Consider the following 21,597-nt stretch of genomic DNA (forward strand, 5'->3'; position numbering starts at 1 on the left):
TCTGTCCGCTTCATTTTCTTATCTCACTTTCTTTTGGAGAAGCTTTTAGCAGCTGGTACATCTGAACCTCAAAATGGCTTCATAACACAAGTCATCAACAAAATAAACAACAACAACATCATTTCTTTATCTTTATATAATTAATATTCTCCAGCCCAAATTTTACACATACCAGAACCTATCACGCGATTCTGATTAATTCTATCTAATGCCACCATGGGGCATCACGAGCCACAAATTATTTTCTCCTTAATTATCATACATTTACATATCATGAGAGAACGACTAGCCTTCATGCAAGTCCAGGTTCCCAGCATTCAACTCTTTCCAAGTGTACCTTCAGGCTGAGTCCAACCTGGTCCCCAGCTCTGATTCTCTCATCTTCTTCAACACTACACGACTCTAGCAGTCTTGAAAATCACCGACGTTTTGGAAAGTTTGAATTTGAGTCTCAGGAACAAAATGATGGCTATGTTCTCCAACACGGAACGCAATTCTCTAACAGTTGAATTCCAAGCTAAGGCCAGTTACACTGAAATAATGACAGAATCACCTGGCTCTTATGTACAGCCCTATTCAAAAGTTTATGGACCACGTTTCCACGGTGCATTATTTTCTTTTTGAAGACAAATTTTCTGGTAATGTCTGGAGGTTAAAAGGCATTTTCATTCTGCACTTATTGCTTCTTGAAAATAGTGGTCAATTTACTTTGGAACCAGGAAAAGTCAAAACTGAGTGATTCTGCCAAGTGCAGTGGGCCTTGGTGTCACTGGCTCCCACCAGGGGCAGCACAACACTCATTTGCGTTGTTTGAAAGCGCGCAACCAGAACATGCAACCAACTGAAAAAAATATGTCATTGATTCATGTCTGGTCTGTGAATGAGAATAGTATTCAGGTCTTATCTATTAAATTGACATTTTGTCAAAGGTGGGTTAAGCCGGAACCCTCTACAACTCAGAACATTCTGACGCAAAGTAGTGCCACACACAGCCACCAGGTGGCAGTGTAACACATAACTATTTAACCAGAAGCATGACTTACATAGTTACACATCAAAATACAAGAAGTGGCCTGGTAACGAGGTTGGTAAAACGACTCTGGCCATTTGTTATTCGTACTTAGAATTTACAACACAAATAAAACCAACCTCGTCATAAAACTTGAAATCGGCATTGAACATTGACATGAAGCATTGGAAATCAAGCTTGGAGACGAGGATAGTAAAGAGTGCCCAACCTCACTCAGCACCGCACCATATTGACTTTACCTCATTCTCAAGGATACTTCAGTAAGTCTACCATATTCTCAAGTAAATCCTCGTCAATCCCATCATGCTTTGCCAGTCTCTGGAATACCCACTGTTGCCACGACAACAATGATAAATGCTTCCGACAAGTTCCACGAGAATGCTATTTATATGTTACCTCAAGCTTCCCAAAGCCTAAAGACTGAAACGACGCACTTTAAAACGATTTTTCTCCCATTTTAAAAAGACTAGATTCCACTTGCCTCCCATTCTCTTAGATTGTCGATCAGACCCAATAGGGTTGGAGGTGTGATGATCCAGGGTGGTTCTTTTTACTCTTTAGGACATTTACCCAAAACACCAGGTTGTGGTTTGTTTCCCTGGCAGCGGAATTACAAATGGATCTTACTGAACAGTCATCAATAATTCATCCGTCATCAGTCATCAGTAAGTCATCAGTAAGTCACCAGTCATCAGTCCCTTTTTATCGTAAATTGTGTAAGTTCATCCAAACGGACAATATCAAAGACGGTATCGCTGAAAGTTTACATCGAGTACTTTTTAACGACAATAACAGCGTCTAATCTCAAAGTACGATCTACAGTGCTGCCACCAAGGGGCGAAATCAGTAACTAATGTGCAGAAGTAGTAGTAGACGAACACGAAGACTTTATCTAGAGTGACTTTTTCGACCGAAAAAAACAGAGTCTGAACTTTCAAAAAATTCCAGCCTGACTGAACACAATAAAGTCAAGAATGAGATTGTTTTCCATACATCAAATTTAGCCTGGCTATCCATATCACAAAATGTTTCTGGGTTATGGAACACATAGCCAAATGTCATCTCCGGAGCCCAAAACATGTGTCAATGTATGGTTTACCATGCTTCATTTGAATGGAAACGAAGGCTCAACTGTATGGAAACCAACCCCTTCCAGACTGATCATGCTGAAAGTTGGTATTGAGAGTACTCTAGCTGCAGCAAAAAAACCCACATTACACGGAGGTCAGAGTCGACATCACTAATTCAAAACTCTTGGCACATTGATGATAAGGTTAAACAGCGCCCTCTAAGAATAACTTTAGTACTAAATGTCATGTTCATGCGCCGCTATGCTATTTTGAAAAATTACGCAATATTCTCGAAAATACATGTATCTGAATTTTGTAAAGATAACACTTATAACCTAGAAATGGAGATTGAAGAATAAGATTCGCTGAAAAGTTGTTTAAACTATACACTGTATCTTACTATCATAACGCTCTAACACAAGGCCGCGTTGGCACTCACAATTGGAAATGGTCTCCGCTGCTCATCTAGAACATCATAGAATAACCACATCGCCACAGTAGGTCTTTAACTTCGCCCGGAGTCAGCTTCTGACGTCATCTTTGACTGCCAGGTGCTGATCGAGGAGACCAAGTGGGAGTCACCCGTTCATGGGCTCAATTTCCTACAATTCAAGGTCCATAAAAGCTCTTCACCACAGCCTCCTAAGTACGTTCTCCATATTCATAAAGTCTTCTCACGCCCCCTGTCATCTAGTTCAGAACTAAACACACCGAAGGAACTAGAATCTCAAGTACACACTCCACAAACACCTTGCTCGCTAAAGTATTACCCCAACCCAACCGAAACAGTTTCGCTTCAAACCACAGTGACATAACAAGTTAACCCAGTTTGGATCCGGTTCCAACTACTGATGTGTCTAGTCTCATATCAATTCATTCTTGGTTACAGCAAGGCCTATCAACGCTAACAAATGTCGCGGAGGCCATTGGTTCAGCTCATGATTGATCTACAATTCTGCCTTAATTTCAGTGATTAATTTATTACACTTCTGTCCTTCTGAAAACAGCACATCAATCAAATCCATTTCCCACACATTAATACTCATCACCATGGTTAACACTTGTTGCTATGGAAACAAACAATGGCCGCCATGTAGAACATAAGTTTACAGTGGTCTTTTGGAAAATGTGGAACATATATTAAGCAGTCAACTTGAAGACACATTATCATCACTATGGATACATCCGTTGCATCGGAGATGCCAACAAACTGATCTGTTACCATGGATACCATCATAAACAGACATACATTTTGTAAAATTGCATTAGTGTTGATTTCTTGACACCACATCTAAATGTCCTCTGCCATCACGAGAGTAGCCTAGCATTTGCCGCGGAGACATATACTGTTGCCATGGAAACTGTTAATATCATCAGATTCTGACGTCCATCGTACATCACATTATTGTTGATTCAGCAGGATGTCGATAGTGCCCCCTTTTGTCAGCATATTGGACCATGTATTTACAAGTAAGTCTGAAAAATAAAAGGAGATAATGATCAGAAACAGCAGTTCTTATTTTAGTAGCGCCATCTCTGACGACTGAACTAACTATTTCTGTAACCCAGAATACTGTAATTGTAAGCACATTTTATCAAAATATTAACTCCAGGTGTCATTATCTATGCTTATTGAGTAACATCTCGAAAGATTACACCACTTCTTTCAGGGCCGACATGAAAGACGTACTTGGCCTTCGTGTTCTTTTCAAAATGTCAAAAACAAAAGATCAATCGACACTTTGCCAAAAATATCCCCGCTGCCACCACAAGCAGTGGAATACACCAGGTGAGGCAGTATACACTACTGCCAGCTACTCTACAGGTTATAATTGTAATTGTTCTAGACTTGTACCACTTTACCCTAAACTGAAAACAACCAAATAGCAGATCCTACAAACAGATAGAAAGAAGACACCGACAGATATTGTAAACCACCGTGGTGCATCCACTCTGGTTAGAAAGGCCCACCCTGATGAAAGCACCAAAAAGAACACTGCATTTCACAACATGGAAATTAGAACAACATTGACTGCAAGGGAATTCTGGGTAAAGAGTAACAAAGACAAGCATTTTGGAGCCAAAACCATTTAAGCATTTTCATTTCTCTTCAACAATGTCCGTCTGCTAAGTGAATTGAATGACAATTCTGGCTGTGTATGCTTTTGGTAAACATTCATTCAAAATATACAAAGTTCAGCCCATTTGGGGAAAAAAGTTGACATTATTTGGTTGTTTTGCAATATTTTAAGGAAAACTGTAATTTGCAGAAACTGAGAAAGTCAAGGTACTATAAGCTAAACCCTACACCCCCACGAAGAAAATTTGGACCGACCAACTGAAAGCAAATGCACCAAGTGGATGGGTTCAAATTGGCAAGGTAGGGGTGGCAGGTTGAAAAAAGAAAGACTTACGATACCAACCTCAAACATCTGAGGAGGAAGAAAAATGTTGACGATTAAAAAAAGAAAATATTTCTAAATTTGAAAATGCATTTTGGGCCAAAAATTATAACGAGGGGTTCTCTTCTAAGTGGAATACAACATGTTTACGATGCATCGTGATCAGGCCCAGGTGGTTCAAAACAGGATTGTCACTCCTGCCTTGACTTATAATTCTAAAACACCTGGATTTAGAATGTACTGCGCTCTACAGTGTAAATGTACTATGCACCATTGGAGCCTCATTTTGAATTCAGCGGTTATGGTTAGGCAGCCATAACCGCTTGGGTTGGTGAAAAATATGGAAGCAGTCAAAAGCATTTAAAACCACATATATGTTAATATCTAATTTGAGATGTTTTAGAATAGAAATTGATCCCTCACTGTCGGTATTGATTGTCTTACCACAACCGCTCGGGTGGAGCTTAAATGTTGGCCTCAGTTTTGGTCAACATTTTAGCTCCACCCGAGCGGTCATGGTGAGACAATCAGTACAGACAGTGAGGTATCAATTCCTTAAACTCAGCGTTGAGTCTAGATAAAGCCAGGTTAAGCTGACAAAACTCGGATCAGGGCCCGGTTGTTCATAACATTGTTCATACCAAGGCCGACGACAATGTTGAAACTTGTGATTTGAGCAACCCAGCCCAGAAAGTTATATTCCTGGGTGTTGCTCAATTTGCGACAGACATCACTACCAAAGAAGTCATCTCATTGGTGGATCTCGTTTCTCGTTACCATGGAGATGTGTGTGTTCACCGTGGTTACGTACAATCATGCATTGTTAGGGAGTTAAACAGAGGAGAAATCAGCAGCAGACGTTACATTAGAATTTTAGAGGTTAACGGAAACTGGATTAAAATGTTCCTTTTTTCTGCCCAGTACACCAATAGCTAGTTTTTTAATTGTGCACAATCCATTAATAATGCTAATTCAGCTAAAAGCCCCAAACACGACCTTGAACTTCACTTCCAACAAGTTTGGACAGAATTTAGCGTAAAATAAAGAAATAATAGCGTTGCTTTGGTCTAGATACCAGTGATAGTGCAAAAAAATTCCCCACCACAAAAAGACATTTTTCACCAAACTTCACGAGTATGAAATCATTCCAAAAAGATCGTGATTTTGAGTTGTCACTGTTGTGAAACAAAATAGACAGGCAGAAAAAAGGAGCACTTTAGCATCAATTTGAAATCTTTAACTGGCCCTCTTACCATTCTAGTTCTCAAGTTTAGGTTGCCTAATGAAAAGAGGATAGGTTTTTGAAAATGCATATGGTTGCTAAGATACAGTTTCCATGGAAACACAAAGGGTAACCATGGAAATGCAGATTGGTTAACGATAAACCATCATGGATGAAATGGTGACAATTTAAAAGAGAGATTTGTTCACCACAGTTTATAGTTTGCCAGGGAAACTACTCGCATGGATGCAAATTTAATGGTTACCATGGTAATCAAGGTGGTTGCCATAGAGACAAAACATCTAAACAAGGCCATGGATGAAGATAACGTGTGCACCAATCATGCATTTTCGAGTGAGTAAAAAAATTGAAAGTGAAAAAAATTGGAAAAAATGAAAACGTTTATTTTTGATCGTCTGTTGAAAACGGGCTTAAAACGAAAAAATGCGAGAAAAAATCTCATACTTCTGAAGAACCTCATGGGAACTTTAGCTAATGACAATATCATGTCACACCCCTAGTGGCCAGTTTTCAAACTATACGTACCACTTCTGGTTCACGTGTCACAGGTTCTCCATTGTCAATGCCATCGTTGACCGTTTCTCTCAGCTCCTCCAGCTCCTGACTGCCACGAAGATGACTCGTGTTCACCGCTAACTCTGCAAAGACAACCCGAATATTACCAACAGTCAAATGGACATGGACATTTCATCACAAAGATTTCACAAATAAACTCAACTTGTGAAGACAAGCTTTAAGTTTTATAAAACTTTTTTTGTAATATGCCAACTATCTGTATCGGAGGCCATTCACATTCCACCGTAATCTATTTTTCCCCCAACGTTTCTATTTCTAGTTTTTTTCAGTTCCCTGGAAGACATTCAGATACCCTCCACTTCCTTTCAGTCCCCTGGACCACATACAGATACCCTCCACTCCCTGCATCAGACACTGGTCAAAGACAGATACCCTCCACTCCCTGCATCAGACACTGGTCAAAGACAGATACCCTCCACTCCCTGCATCAGACACTGGTCAAAGACAGATACCCTCCACTCCCTGCATCAGACAACTGGAAGGACACATCTTTATAAACAACGTCAAAGGACAAAAACACCACGTAACACATATCATCGCTATTTATCTCATCTCATTCCCAATGAAAGGTTCACAATATCACAACACCATGCGTATCATCACCATTTATGTCACAATGATAATCCCAATGAAATGTTTGGTGACGCGTTCTGTCAACCTGACTATAGCCGTCCGACTTCAAACACCATAGATCCACAATTCTCATACTAAGCTTCAAAAACCTGACAACTCTCATTTAGCAAAACAAGGGATGTAAAACATGCAGGTTGATAACTACCAAAATGCTACAACCACGGAAGAAATGATATCTTATGGAAAATCTAAACCAAACGAATCACACGTGACTCCAAGTAAAGTAAAATTCTAGTCTACATGATGAAAAGAATTGAACTCCGACAAGACCAGTGGTGTATCAATAGACTTAGGTTCAAACAGATTTTTGGCAAACAGTTTTAGTAGCTGATTGTATGTCGACATCATGTTCTCATGTCAAATTCTCTCGGCCAATCAACACGTATGGCTGAAACATGTGACCTGATTGTATGTCGACATCATGTTCTCATGTCAAATTCTCTCAACACTTATTGCTGAAACATGTGACATGATCATAGGAAGCTGCGATTTGAATCGCTGATTTGCGCGGAACTGCAGGAATTACAATTTTCTGATGGATTCAGAGAATCTGTCGATTTCAGTTTGAGTGATTCTAAGGGTGTCAAATTGACACCACTGGTCCAAATGAGAGATCATGCTCAGAGACAAAAAACTTCTAAAAGAGACAAAAAAAGTTGAATTTATAGATAAATATTTCTTCAAAAACATTCTCAAATCTCCAGATAACAATCAAAAATTAACATCCGAACCAGGAGAACAATTAAAGAAGTGTGAACTTCCTACCCATACGCAAGCTACTCGGCACAATCTGGGTATGATGGTTGGCTACAAGATGAAACAGAAACAGATAACCGACTCTCTCCCGAAAAAGTAGCAGGTCTATCCAGCGACTACGAAAACATTCCAAGAAAGCCACGCCAGTAAGGGTATTCTACCAAGTTCATTACCACTGCTCACACCACCAAACATCAAGTGAAGGGACCATCACACCAACTGCGAAAAAATTCAATCAGGCTTTTCCTACAGAGGCACTACATGTAAATATCTCAAACGCCAGGATAGTTATCGCAGGTTGCCTGAAGGGTAATAGCCTTGTATCACTGTTATAAGGAGCTGAACGCCTTGGATAGTCCACACAAAGCTCGAGCAGACGATCCAGACACGAGATGTAGGTTGCCTGAAGGATGATAGCCTTGTATCACTGTTATATGGAGCTGAACGCCTTGGATAGTCCACACAAAGCTCGAGCAGACGATCCAGGCTCGAGATGTAGCGTGGATGAAAGAAAATCTACACACTGTCTACACACAGAACAAGTTTAAAATTTCCCACGACAGATGTGGATGATCACCATTCCCTGGGTCCACACATTGGCTCTAGGACACTACTAGCACAGATTCCGCCAAAGCTCCAGAAAATGCACTCCACATCCAAGCCTAAAGACGGACAAGTCCAAAGTTTACCATGATGATACTGGACGGGGACTCTCATCTTGTTTGGGTTATACCGGTGACTCTGTTTGACCTGTCGTGTTGGTGCCCGGTACCTCGGTCTGGCTGGCACCATCTCCGCTACCTGCTGCACATTCCTTGTCACCTGTGACCCGGGCGGTGCCATCCCAAGCATTTGCGACGACATTGCGTTGACATAAACAGGTTCACTTTGCACGGAACGCCTTGGAGTCCGACTCTGGTAGGCCATCTCATCATATGCCTGTTGCATACGCTTGATTTTTCTCGGTGCCTGTGGATTTGGCTCCCTGGCGACACATGGCTTCACCATCTGTACGACATTGACAGTCGCCATTCTATCCCCGGCTTGGACAAGCCTCTCATCTATCTGCCGCACTTCAATCCGCTGGGGAGCCCCAGGAGCAGAGTCCATGTGCTGCGCCAGATTCGGGGCACTGTTTCCTCGATACTTTCGATCAGAGTTGTGGAACCCTGACACGCCCATGACTGGGCCGCCGGGCCGCTGGCCGCTTGGTGACCTAGCAACCAGTACCTGTCCTGGTATCCTAGTGACCACCACCCTGGAGGTCGGTAACACAGAGCCTTGGTTTTGACCTGAAGGAAAACGCGACCGCGAATGTCATCAAACCTTTCATGGAACAAATAACTCAAGAAAAGATTTGTTTTGCTGAAACTTAAATTGGTCCAGGGGATCACCTTCTGCAGCCCAGCTGGCCACTGAGAAACCCTGCAGAACCAAAATAGAAGCTGTACAGTTGTAGCCATCAGTCACAGCAAAAGGGTACCATTTTGGACATAAGATTCACGTCATTGACTCATGAGGTGCACCTTGTTGTCAGCAGAATGGCTGTGTGGTGTCATCAAGCAAGATGTTATCAACACAAGCACATTTTGTTGACATCATCAACAGGAACACGGATTGATGTGCAAAATGGATGCCTGATAGACATCACCGTACAGCCTCTTTTAGGAAACAGTCACTGCGCATACCTTCATCTATTGAGACTGAGTGAATCGAAAGACATTCAACACTTGTTAGAGAATCTAATTTCACTTCTCTCCCATTCATGGTGCCTGCAATTCAGAGAAAACTCAAGACTGAGAAACAAAATGGGAGGCCCGGTCACCATTGCTAAGGACACAGGTTACCAGGATACGACTGGTTGCTAAGGAAATGATACAGTTGCTACGGATGGAATTCAGGAAATACCAAACCAGAGGGACGAAACAAGAGACCTAGACACCTCAGCAAAGGGGTTGCTATGGTAACATTGGTGTGAATGAGGAGGATGGACTGCTGAGGATGCTGGAACCCAACGCAGGGGAGGTTCCATAGCAACACATTGGTAACCATGGAAACAGAATGAGGGTACAAATGTACGAACTGCAATAATAAAATGGACATCGAGATGAACCCAAAAATATTCCTGAAACAGTTTTATGACTACTTTCTGTTTGAAATTATCCAACTCATCTGCCTGTTCTGAAAACACAAATTGACACAGCAGACCACTAGACGATTGACTGAAGCCGCAAACTATCATCAACTTGTAGTTGCTATGGAGATCTGGTTGTCATGGTAACCAATGCTGGTGAGATTACAAGTGTTGTCATGGCAACGAATGCACCTGAAGTGTTTCAAGCTCAGAGATAGTGCATCACTAAACTGACTCACACATGACAGTAATCAGCTCTAACCACAGCAACGGTTGCTATGAGACCATCCCCATAGCAACCACATTGATTGCCATAGTAACAAGAGAATGCATAGATGGTTTCCATAGTAACACTTACCACCAGAACTACTAGTACGATTGACTGCACAAAATGATAAGAACGTAATATGTGAACGCAATTTATACGAATTAAATAAAGCTTTTGGTAATGTTACCCCATTTCCCTGGATAGACACAAAAAGCATCAGAAGAGTCCATTCAGGAACTTTGGAGTACTTTTCACCCCTATTCTCTGTTTGGACTCCTCCAGTTGATGCTTTAGGAGAGTCCATTCTGGAAACTAGGGTGTAAATGAGACCATTCCTCCCCTATTTCCCTGTTTAGACTCTTCCAGTTGAACCATGAGAAGGGTCCATTCAGGAAAGATGAGGGTGTGAAGGTGGTTTGATGCATACCAAGTTGGAATCTGTGAGCCGAAGAGGAGGAAACATCGCCTGGGGAAAGAGAGAGAGAAGAGGAGTAAAGTGCATTGCTCAGAAAGTCAGCTCATAATTTGCCAGAGCAGTACCTTTTGTGATGGAGCTCTGAAGTTGGGAAGACAATGACAAAGTTTGGTGGCATGGGCTGTGGCGTGACACCTTGTTTATCAAACTGTGAGTGAAATGGTTACAGTTGACACAGCCTACTGCCGAGAAAGGCATCTTTAGCAAAAACTGACCAAATTAAATGCAAGTTTTCCTCACTTTCCAAAACAGAGCTCCACCTCCTGAGGCGACGTGGCAATTCAGCAATAACAAGTCATCATGTGTTTCAATTCAAATCATACATGAATGTGCACTTTACAGCGGCTGACAACTTTCACTGAGCAAAACGCTTCCCATGGATTGGATGAGAATGTTCGGATATGCGAGGAATTCAGATAGAGAGGTACAACATGTCACGATGCAGAAGGTGCGTAAGCGGGGGAGATGGATGAGTTGAGAGGAGAGAAATAACAGAAAGAATAAGGTCTTGGATTGTGCTCAAAATAAGAGGTAAGAATTTCCCCTAATTTTTCAACTAATGGCTTAGCACATGTAGTATATTCCACCACCAGCTTCCTTTTGATGCAAAGGTCCCAAGCCCGGTTCTTCAAAACAAGTCTTGTCACTAACGCCGGCATGCGACAGTGCTCACAACAAAAGAACTTAGAAAAATGTTCATGTGAAAATGCTGTAAAGTATGCCGCTAAATTGGTTAATTTTTGTCCAATTTCGAAAATTCAAAGTTCTATTTAGGTCCGAGGCAAGGGCCTCTCCATTTCTGCTGTCAAATTAAGCTTTGGGAAAAAATCCTCAAAAAATTAGAAATGTCTCATCTCTGTCAATATTGATCAAAATAACTGGAGCTGAGCAGCGGCCCCCTCTGGGTACGGTGAGGTGACGTAAGCAGACAAGCGCCATCTATTGTTACTTACGGTCCCACCATACATCTAAACGACGCAAGGACAGAAAGACAAGTTAGTACCGGTGCTGAACATAGGGGGCACACATAACTACGAGAACTAGAAGCGAGGAGTTAAGAGGGAAGAGTAGGAAGCCAAACAAAGCATCGAATTCGCTGACTCAGCAGCAACTGGGAGACATGTTTACATCTGTAGTTTGGTTACACATGATCTGATTTTGATTTCACTCTCATTTCTAAAGTTTCTCTTGGTTAATCATGTAAGCTACCTCAACAAATCAATCTTTAAATGCTGTCTCAGTGAGAATCCATTCAATTGTTTCCTTCTAGGATGAAATATCGTGCAATCGTGCCAGGAAAGTGTGGTGAGAGGTTTTATTTACCTATAGATTCACTACACAAGCTGGGGCTAGAGGTAGTGAAGGATGGCGTACCCTCGGTGAACTCTGTGTGCGTCGGTGTTGACTCTGATGCGCTGTGTGCTGGCGACGTGGCCATTCTCATGTGGTCACCATTGCTGTGTGGCGAGTACCGGCCAATATGCCTGAAAGATACGAATAATTGTTATGAAGAATGCCCATTCAAATTTGACAGGGTAATGTTTTCTTAATGGAACAGCCAGACACAATGCATTTTACACAACCAATGCATGCACTTCTGCTGTTCTCTCCACCACACTCACCCCTACAACACCAATGTCCCATCAAATTTTGCAGGGTAATGTTTCCTTCATGGAACAGCCAGACACAATGCATTGCACACAACCAGTGACTGCACTTCTGCTGTTCTCTCCACTGCACTCACCCCTACCTTTGTTCCACAGACATCGATACGGCTCCTCTTGGACTAGTATATGTGTGTTCTGAATGCGACCCACTCAGGGGTCCGCCACCTTCTGCCTCTTCAAATGGTGGAGGTGGCGTGGAGGTCGTGGGTAGGAGGTCAGGGCGGCCACCTATTGCACCTGAAAGTCATGAGAACTATGAAGTTGAGATATCTTCAAAATGCTGTCTCCAGCAGCCATATTGAGTGTCTCACGGCAAGTATTTCACTGATAACAACTCACTGCTAAGTGTTTCTTACTTGCACAGAGCCATGGCACATTGGAAATTCATGGTCCTTTGGCTGAGTAAGGGCCTGATCTTCTGATGAAACATTTTAGAAATTTCAGTAGTTGGCTGTTCCCTTTACCCACCTGCCTCCTCCTGCTTGTCCTTCTCTGGATTGTCTTCCAAGATGTCCGTCTGCCCCGCTGTTGATTGAGCCCTCGATCGTCCGTAAGCTTTCTTCTTCGACGGAGAATGCTTCAGAGCTGCAACGAGACGGAGAAATCCTTTAAAAACCTACCAATAGATGGCGATGTGCACTACAAGCAACTGAGCTTCTAATATTGACTGATCAAGAACTGAAAAAAAATCTCAAATAATTTGTAACTGAAATGAAAGAAAAACATCGTTTTTTTCTATTCTAAATTTGTTAAGTGCTGACAACTTTACTCACATGTCTATTTGGCAACTCAAATCTAACTGAACTCAAGTGTAGTTTGAAGAGATGGGGTGTGTTCCTTTGAAGGAATAGCTCCTAGTGTAGTATTTTCATATAAAAGTAGGTGAGATGAAGACATTAGGGCCATTTTGATAATGATTTGCACCCCCCAAACTTTGAAATCCTAGGAGTTACAGCTGATGGGGTAAGCCAAATAGATGGAACAGCTCTTTGACTATAAATCACACAGCAAGATGTACAGCTACCCAATCTTCTTACTACTGAACTCACTCCCTTTGCATTATTAATTCACAACTGTTGGGGTAAGCTAGGCAGATGGAACAGCCCTTCCAGTACTGACCACACAGGGAAATGCACTGCTACCGCTCTTCTATCTATAGATAACACTCCCTTTGCATTATTCCAAATGAGAAGAAAATTGCGTCATGCAAAGCAAGCACTTGAACAAACAAGTAACAATCACCATGCTAAGGTCATTCCAAACTTATCGATAGATTTGAGAAAATCCAAGGAACAACAGTAACCATGGCAACAGGACACGGACAAGCTCTTCCTGATATACTTACAAATTCCAAAGAAGCGCAACTTATTTTTGTTTTCAAAGTCATAACTATTTTTTTCATACAAAAAGAAGGCTTGAAAGTATGAGAGAGCACAAAATTTGAGAGAAAAGATACAAAACAATCTGATGTTATTCCAGAGGGGGTGAGAAATACTTTTGGAACAGCATATGACATGTTGAGCCTTGTGGAAATCTGCACAGTTTTGCTGTTCCATCTCATGAAGTCACTCCCACTGATTGCAGAGGGCAAAATAAGCACCAGCAAAGATCTTCGTAAGTGCCTTGTGGAACAACTGTAGATGAGTGAAGAAGATTTGCTTGGATGTTTTTCAATGATTGTCTAGATAAGTTGGCAAATATGATGAAGGAATCAGTACCCAACCGGTCGTATTGGTTGCTCCACCAAACTCCGTCGGCCAAAAGCAAAGTCTCAGCCAAGGTGTTGAGCAAAATGATGGCTCCACCTGAGTCATGTTAGGTGAGACAACCTATTTTATCAGGCAAGTCTAGAGGAGATACATAGAAATGTCTCATCGCTGGGGACATCAAGGGGCTAACACACAGTAAGATGGTACCGAGAGTGGGACGGACAATAAGGCAGGACTGGGCATCTGGAACCTTAGTTTGGCCGAGAGGAAGCCATGATCTCCACCATCAACTGGGGGTTATCAGAAGACAGCATACTCAATTTTCCCACTTGAGATCGAACACACCCCAGCCCCCTTTCCTGGCTACGCTAATTCACACATGGTGGATCTTTCATCCATCCAGCATTCTGCCGTTTGATTCAGTTCTGTGCCTCCTGACTGCATCACATGGAGTATTGCAGGCTAGGAGTGCGTACATTACATTGCAAGGGTCTTTCCAGCTGGTTGGAAGGGGTGTTTGCAGGGTTGCAGGGGTGTCAGCTGTCCCCTACTCAATAGGGCCGTTTAGACGACAGGCGAAAAGACCGCATTCGGATCGAATCTGGATGAATCCGGATTAAAACCACCCAAGGCGATGGTACCTTTTTAGTCCGGATGCAACCACATTGATCCGGATCTTTTTGCGTTTACACGACGAAAAATTAATCCGGATTCGGGACGCATCCGGATTTTTTCGCGTCGTCTAAACGGCCCTTATGTTGAGGGAAGTTTCCTCCTGCGTGTCTCACTTCATTACTGATTACTCTATCTGATCCAACCCGTCTAACATTGTCTAACAAGTACAACTAATTACCGACCAGCGTCAGACCGAAGGCGTGAACACTGCAGTAACCACGGTAACCAGATACCCTAAGGAAACTATAGCACAGTAGCCTAACAGTAACTTAGTAACCGACTTTCTAGACAAGTTTGGAAAGAAACAAAATATTACAATGATATAGCAGTAACAGACGTATAGGAAAGAACAACTGCTTAGAATGTCACATATGCACTGAGTGGAGGAGCTTTATGTTTCAAGTGTATAGCTTTTTTTCAGAAAGGGACATTTCAGAAAATTCCTTCAAAATTAGTCTTAATATTTGTGATACCATTTGGAAGTGCTCATCGAGAGCTTTCCAATGAATGGTCATGTCAATAGGTTCATAACTGGTACCATCAGAAAGTGCTCATCAAGAGCTTTCCAATGAATGGTCATGTCAATAGGTTTACAAATGGTACCATCAGAAAGTGCTCATCAAGAGCTTTCCAATGAATGGTCATGTCAATAGGTTTATAACTGGTACCATGAGAAAGTGCTCACTGAGAGCTTTCCAATGAATGGTCATGTCAATAGGTTTACAAATGGTACCATCAGAAAGTGCTCATGAAGAGCTTTCCAATGAATAGTCAAGTCAACAGCTAACAAATAGTCCCATCAGACAGGGCTCATCATTGAGAGCTTTCCTGGTCATGGTTATATCAAATGATTTTGTTATTATGCTTAGATTTGTTAGACAAGCAAGTTTATATTTTGGAACATCATGTGTGATGTAAACATGGTTATAATACCCACAAATGCACCGGTGTATGTACGTATCTGGTGAATTACCATCAAATATCAAACAGTACAAAAACAAAACGTTAGTAATCATATCAACATAACAACCGCTTTGACCGCCGCACGAAACAGAACTTGTGACCCTTACAAAAGCATGACTGATGTGATCTAGTGTTAGTGCTTGAAATGTTATCATATTTTTCATATTTTTCCTTCAGAAACCAGCATCGCTCTCAAGAGATGTTCAAGTGAACGACAGAGGCTTAGAATATGTTGTAGAGGAATACTGTCCTTGGCTCTTTAGCAAAGATCTTCTATTAGAAACTGACTACTGGCAATTGAACTCGATAACAGACTGATGAAAACCTTGTCAATCTCATCTTGAAATTTGTTAATTTGTACTGCAAACTGCAAAATTTTACTTTTATTTTTGTAAAAAACAAAAATTCCCTTAATATTTTTGACTGGAAATAATTTCGGAAAAAAATCGCTAAAAAAATTTCGCAAAAAAAGAATTTCGGAATAAAATCACTAAAAAAAATTTAAATCGCTGAAATTTTTTTTTTCGGAAATTTTTGCGCCAATCGCAAAAATTAAGAAAATTGCAGTTTCTAGTATATTGAATTGTATGTAGTGACAGTGCATATGTGACAACAGAGGTGTGTGACTAACTGACAATGGGAGCCCTCTGGTGGTCAACTGCTGAACTAGAGAGAGAAGAGGCCACAGAACTTGTGTGTTTCTGGATGGTCATCAGTTTGGAAGTACCACATCATATAAATTCACCGTTTCTTGGTTGATATCTTTTAAGAAAACCAAGTGGTCACAAATGATTCCGTTTGGGCCTTGAAATACTTCCAAAATTTCCATAGATTTTACAAGATTTTGAATTTTATGAATCCACATTTTCTGCCACCTCGTAGTTCAGCATGTGGCCACCAGGGGCGAAACCGAGGTACACTTCTCGTTACCTAGGTGTACAAGTTTGCGAAATCTCATATGTGATCCTTTCACCTGCGGCTGATCAACTGGAGAAAGATAGAAAGAGAAGAGCTCATTGGTCAATATTGGGTCATGTGACATGAAAGAGAGTATCTGATTGGCCAATTGTAGTGGCGTGATCTGATTGGTCAACTGTAGAAAGACAGAAAGAGAAGATCTCATTGGCAGTATCAGGGTCATGTGACATCAAGGACAGAATCCTATTGGCCAAGTGAAGTGGTGTGATAATTTCAGAGAATCTGATTGGTCAAGCATGGAAGGATAGAAAGAGCAGACAGGAGTGAATGGCAGAGAGATTTCTCATTGGTTGATACTTGTCACATGACCTTGGCCACACCAAATGATACTTAGAAATCATCATGTGTGAAAGAAACATATCAACTGGCCAATTCAGATTTTGAAATTACCAATTTTCATTGGCCGATTCCAGGTCAGGTGACACATTTGCATGTTTTCATTGGACGAGCTCACCAATATTCGGCTCCAGTGGTTACCTTTATTCCAGTGCAGCTACACAACTACTAACCATTCGATTGGGTGAAGTTTCAGATGTTAGAAGTACCACCACATAAATTAATCAATTTTAACGACAAATTCAGACATTTCACACCAAATGAAATCGCACAGAAAAACAAGTCAAGAGACGAAACAAATTAGATGGCTAAAACATGGCTAAAATTTCAAAATAATCATTCAATCTGAACGTAATTCACCAACGTTTTGAGCACGGGACAATTTGTTATCAAGGTCACCAGGATACAAGGACAGACAGCAGCGGGGTTGTGCACAACAGAATACACTGCCAACAGAATGAAATGTAAATGCAACAGAAGTACTATTTAGGCTGTTCCATCAAAAGAAATGCCTCCCTTTGAACAACAGATACATTTATTAATTGCTGACGGATTGCAAGTCACTGATTAACTGATTTAGCGATGACGATCACAATCGCATGTGGCATGCGATCACGATGGCAGGTTTCAGTAATTCAAAACACCGGCTTGCAGGGCGCTTAACCCTCCAGTAAATTACAGCTGATTCGGCAAATCTACTGATACAAGCTTACTGCCCAGTCACTGTCATTTGCACAAAGGGACCACCCCAACTTATATCTAACAATTCTTTGATATCATCTTGGCCTCAGGGCCTATTTCATCTAAGGGAAGATCTGATTGGTTGAGACTGGGTCATGTGACTTAAAGGAGAGAATCTGATTGGCCAAGCTCACTTTCCCGAGCCTTATCAAAGAGAACCGGTCTGCATCAAGTCCACCTGTAAGTTGGCTGCATTCCCATAACAAGACAAAAACACTTTGAGACAGGAAGGACATGTTCTTAGACAAATATTTTGGAAACATGTCTGGTTTCCAACGGCAACACAATATACACTTTACAAACATCACAATACTCAAGCCACTGCACCACGAGGCCAAGCTGACAATATAGAATTTTAAAATATGTGAAATCGAGGAGAAAGTTTAAAGATAGCAACCATCGCTAGGGAAGCTCAGTACGTAACTAAGGAAACAATAATTGCTAAGGAACGTTTCATTTTGAAACCTAGGAAACAGTTGCTACGGAAATCACCAAGGAAACAATAGTTGCTAGGGAGGTTTTATGCTGTAATTTAGGAAACAGTGGTTGCTATGCATGAGGTTCTCTACATAACAAGGAAACTTGCAATGCCAATGGCAATTCAGAAGAATACAGAACTTGTTGTGTAACCAAGGAAGTGGTTGGTTGCTAAGGAAATTGTATAAATCATGGCCATGAAATGATTAGTATTAAAATCAACAAAGCTGAAGAAAAGCAGGCAGCCAAGCCCAAACGTAACCCCACAGTCAGTGAAACGAAATAAACAAGGTCAGTCTTGTTTTCTTAATCAACAACTCAGTCGCCACAACGTGAAGAAGTCCTGGCGCATCTTCAATACAAACAACGGAACAAAACAAGAATTTGAAGGCTAGAGGACGAAAACATACCTGGCATCTAGATACGGCCAGTTTACATGATGGTAGTGATACCTGGCATCTAGATACGGCCAGTTTACATGATGGTAGTGATACCTGGCATCTAGATACGGCCAGTTTACATGATGGTAGTGATACCTGGCATCTAGATACGGCCAGTTTACATGATGGTAGTGATACCTGGCATCTAGATACGGCCAGTTAACATGATGGTAGTGATACCTGGCATCTAGATACGGCCAGCTACAATCACAATCCAAGGGACGGATCCTTAAGCACCCAGCTCCTTGATCCGTCGTTTCAAAGAAGTGTTCAGGAAAACACCCGTCACATCGGGTGAGGGTTAATACACATCATGTAAACCGAGGCCGAAAAGTTGAAAACAAAATAATGGAAATTCAAATTCAAATTGAAATACTTACGGGAGGGTATTTTTCTGAATACGACTGTGGAGAAGAAACTCTGGAACCGCTGGGCGTAGAAACTCGGTCGATGCACTGATATCGTATCCTGAAGTGGAAATCATCATTTTTGTCAAAGTTCAAATAATCCCAACTCTGCCTACTGGAGGTTTGCAGGAGATGTGGAGTCCACTATAGGCTACTGTCCACATATGTGGGATCTTTTACTTGGCCTGGTTTAGACACTGGGGTACAAGGGACCACAGCTTTTACTAACAGAACGCACACCGTTACTAAAAATCCATCAAAACACAGTTTACCTGTGAAAATCGAGAATTCTTAAAAATCAAAACTAGGAGATGGTTTTTTTAACACCAAGTACACACGTCTCAACCTCATACCAGGTACCTACCCCATCGTGAACAATACTTTTGAACGTATGTTCCATCTTCTTGCGTAGCCGATAGTTCTGTAGAATGTCTATGACACCAATGTACAACAGGAGGCGCTCGCCTTTGGAATTACGCGCGGGAATGCCACCGGGGCTGTAAGCAAAACCACGAGAAAATCAGATATTTTCTAAATATTCTTAATTTACCTCAATATAGAATCAATGATAAAAGGTTCCATGAGAAAGAGCTCACTGAAAGCTCTCTAATAAATGGTCATGTCAATAGGTTTACAAATGGTACCATCAGAAAGTGCTCACTGAGAGCTTTCCAATGAATGGTCATGTCAATAGGTTTCAACAAACAGGCCAATTCTCTCCTACTGAATACTTACGAAATATCGTCATCATCAGCATCTATTGGGTCAGACTCTGCCTGGATGGACTCGAGAGCTGTGGAGTATGCTGCCAGTCGAGTTTTCATAGATTTCGCCCGCTGTAAACCTGCAAGGGACAAGTATCATCAGGTCTGGCCGCACACAAAACCTGAGCATACGCCCATCAATACCATCCCATCATGCTGTTGTTTACTTTGTGGTGCACTGTGCCCCAGTGATCCCATGAGCTACGTTGACAAATTACGCTCTAGAAAGCAGTAGTCTACCAAAGAAATCTAACAATGCAGCCATTTCACGTGTGGAAAGGCATCCTCAAGGTTTAATCACACACACTAGCTTCCACCCTTTGGCAGTAATGCAGCTCTAGCAGAAGGCAGGGGGTGTACGCCCATGGACAGAGTGTGCAGGCCGGCAATAAGACCAGACAGGTGAATCCAAAGACAAGGCTGCTGCCTTGATCTAAGCTAGCTGTAGCCGTTTACAGAGCGACCCTCCAAGCTTACAGCCTCGGAACACAAACAACCCACCCCAAGAGAAGTGTGAGAGTTTGTGCTACCTTTATTGATAGGTTGACCGCCCCCCTCGGCATCCTGGCGTAGCGAGTCTGATGACTGCGACGTCCCTGCCTCCATATGTCGCTGTTGTTCAGCTCTCTCCTTCTTCTCCCTCTCAGCAATATCTAAGTTATGTACACCCAATAACATACTGTAGTCCATGATCTTAAAACTTTCTAAAACCTGAAAAAAATAAGGTTATCATGAAAGAAATGGTACCGTCCTGTAGTGATCATTGATAGGTTTACAAATGGTACCATTAGAAAGTGCTCATCAAGTGCTTTCCAATGAATGGTCATGTCAATAGGTTTACACTTGGTACCATCAGAAAGTGCTCATCAAGAGCTTTCCAATGAATGGTCATGTCAATAGGTTTACTAATGGTACCATCACAAGGTGCTCACCGAGAGCTTTCCAATGAATGGTCATGTCAACAGGTTTGAACAAACAGGCCAATTCTCTCCTACTGAGCGGACAGGCCTAATAATTTACAAATGGTTGACATTACTTGGCTCATTCATACTGTAGGAGGAAACTGGGCAACCCAGAGCAAATCTGCGCTGTCAATGAGTGGCAGTCCCTATCACATGAGTGCTGGGACCAACCAGGAATCGAACCCGGTACCTCAGCGGTGACCGGCACGATGTTTCCACTGCACCAGTCCGACAGCCGACAGGCTTTACCTACCCGACAATCTCTTGTTATTGTTTTCACCAATGCTGTATGAGTCTCCTGTTCTAATAATATCCCATTCAGATGGATGTCGGCAAAGTCTAAATCTTTTAACGTCGGCGTTTTTTTAGCACATTCGCGTTTTGACGCTTTCCGTTTGTAAGTGCTTCCTTTTAAGTCATATTTTTCATGCAGACGTATCGTGCTGGGGAGTAAGTTGTTCATGACGACGAATCGAATATTTTTCCCACCACACTGGAAGGAAAAGCAGAGTTTTAGTCACAAAATTTATAGATTACCAATTTATATTTCAGTTTAGGCCTCTCAACAGGGTTGCGAGTGAGCAAACCAAAAGAAGTTTTTTCTTGTGAAAATCTTGTCAGTGAAAAATCAAAATCAATGTGTTCCTTTTTTCACCTTTTTCACCTAAAGACATTTTTCTTGGTAATTTTTGTAAACAGCGGGTTCGCAAAACAAGCTATAAAAAACTCTCGCCTCAGTGAGAAACAAAAGTGAATCATTGTCCTATCAGAAACTAGCCCCCTCCTTACCTGATAACAGTAAAGACCATAAAACTTTGGTAATAATGTCCTAGGATTTTGGTTAAGATTCTGAAACAGAAAAGAGTGTTTGAGACTAATGACAAGACTTGA

General features: G+C 41.7%; 1 protein-coding gene across 21 annotated transcripts in view; it reads right to left on the reverse strand.

The window, feature by feature from the left end:
* Positions 1-127: 127 nt before the first annotated feature.
* LOC135499086 (phosphatidylinositol 4-phosphate 5-kinase type-1 alpha-like) overlaps positions 128-21,597 on the reverse strand; it is a 41,395-nt gene continuing 19,925 nt past the window's right edge. For 2 of the 21 annotated variants that reach the window (XM_064789747.1, XM_064789727.1), the window contains 14 exons: positions 21,496-21,555; positions 20,960-21,199; positions 20,275-20,455; positions 19,716-19,824; positions 19,345-19,477; positions 18,954-19,041; positions 16,532-16,588; positions 12,723-12,839; positions 12,338-12,491; positions 11,911-12,071; positions 11,541-11,555; positions 9,399-9,482; positions 6,271-6,383; positions 4,214-4,532 (listed from right to left, as the gene is read on the reverse strand). In XM_064789747.1, the coding sequence (XP_064645817.1) occupies positions 4,398-4,532; positions 6,271-6,383; positions 9,399-9,482; positions 11,541-11,555; positions 11,911-12,071; positions 12,338-12,491; positions 12,723-12,839; positions 16,532-16,588; positions 18,954-19,041; positions 19,345-19,477; positions 19,716-19,824; positions 20,275-20,455; positions 20,960-21,199; positions 21,496-21,555 (1,647 nt within the window). In that variant the 3' untranslated portion in view covers positions 4,214-4,397. Of the gene's footprint in view, positions 3,577-4,213; positions 4,533-5,755; positions 5,782-6,270; positions 6,384-9,398; positions 9,483-10,202; positions 10,227-10,539; positions 10,579-11,540; positions 11,556-11,910; positions 12,072-12,337; positions 12,492-12,722; positions 12,840-16,531; positions 16,589-18,953; positions 19,042-19,344; positions 19,478-19,715; positions 19,825-20,274; positions 20,456-20,959; positions 21,200-21,495; positions 21,556-21,597 lie in introns of those variants that run through there. The other 19 variants (XM_064789748.1, XM_064789733.1, XM_064789742.1 and 16 more) reach the window with 18 other exon arrangements.

This window comes from Lineus longissimus, chromosome 14 (genome assembly GCF_910592395.1).
Source record: "Lineus longissimus chromosome 14, tnLinLong1.2, whole genome shotgun sequence".
NCBI lineage: Eukaryota > Metazoa > Nemertea > Pilidiophora > Heteronemertea > Lineidae > Lineus > Lineus longissimus.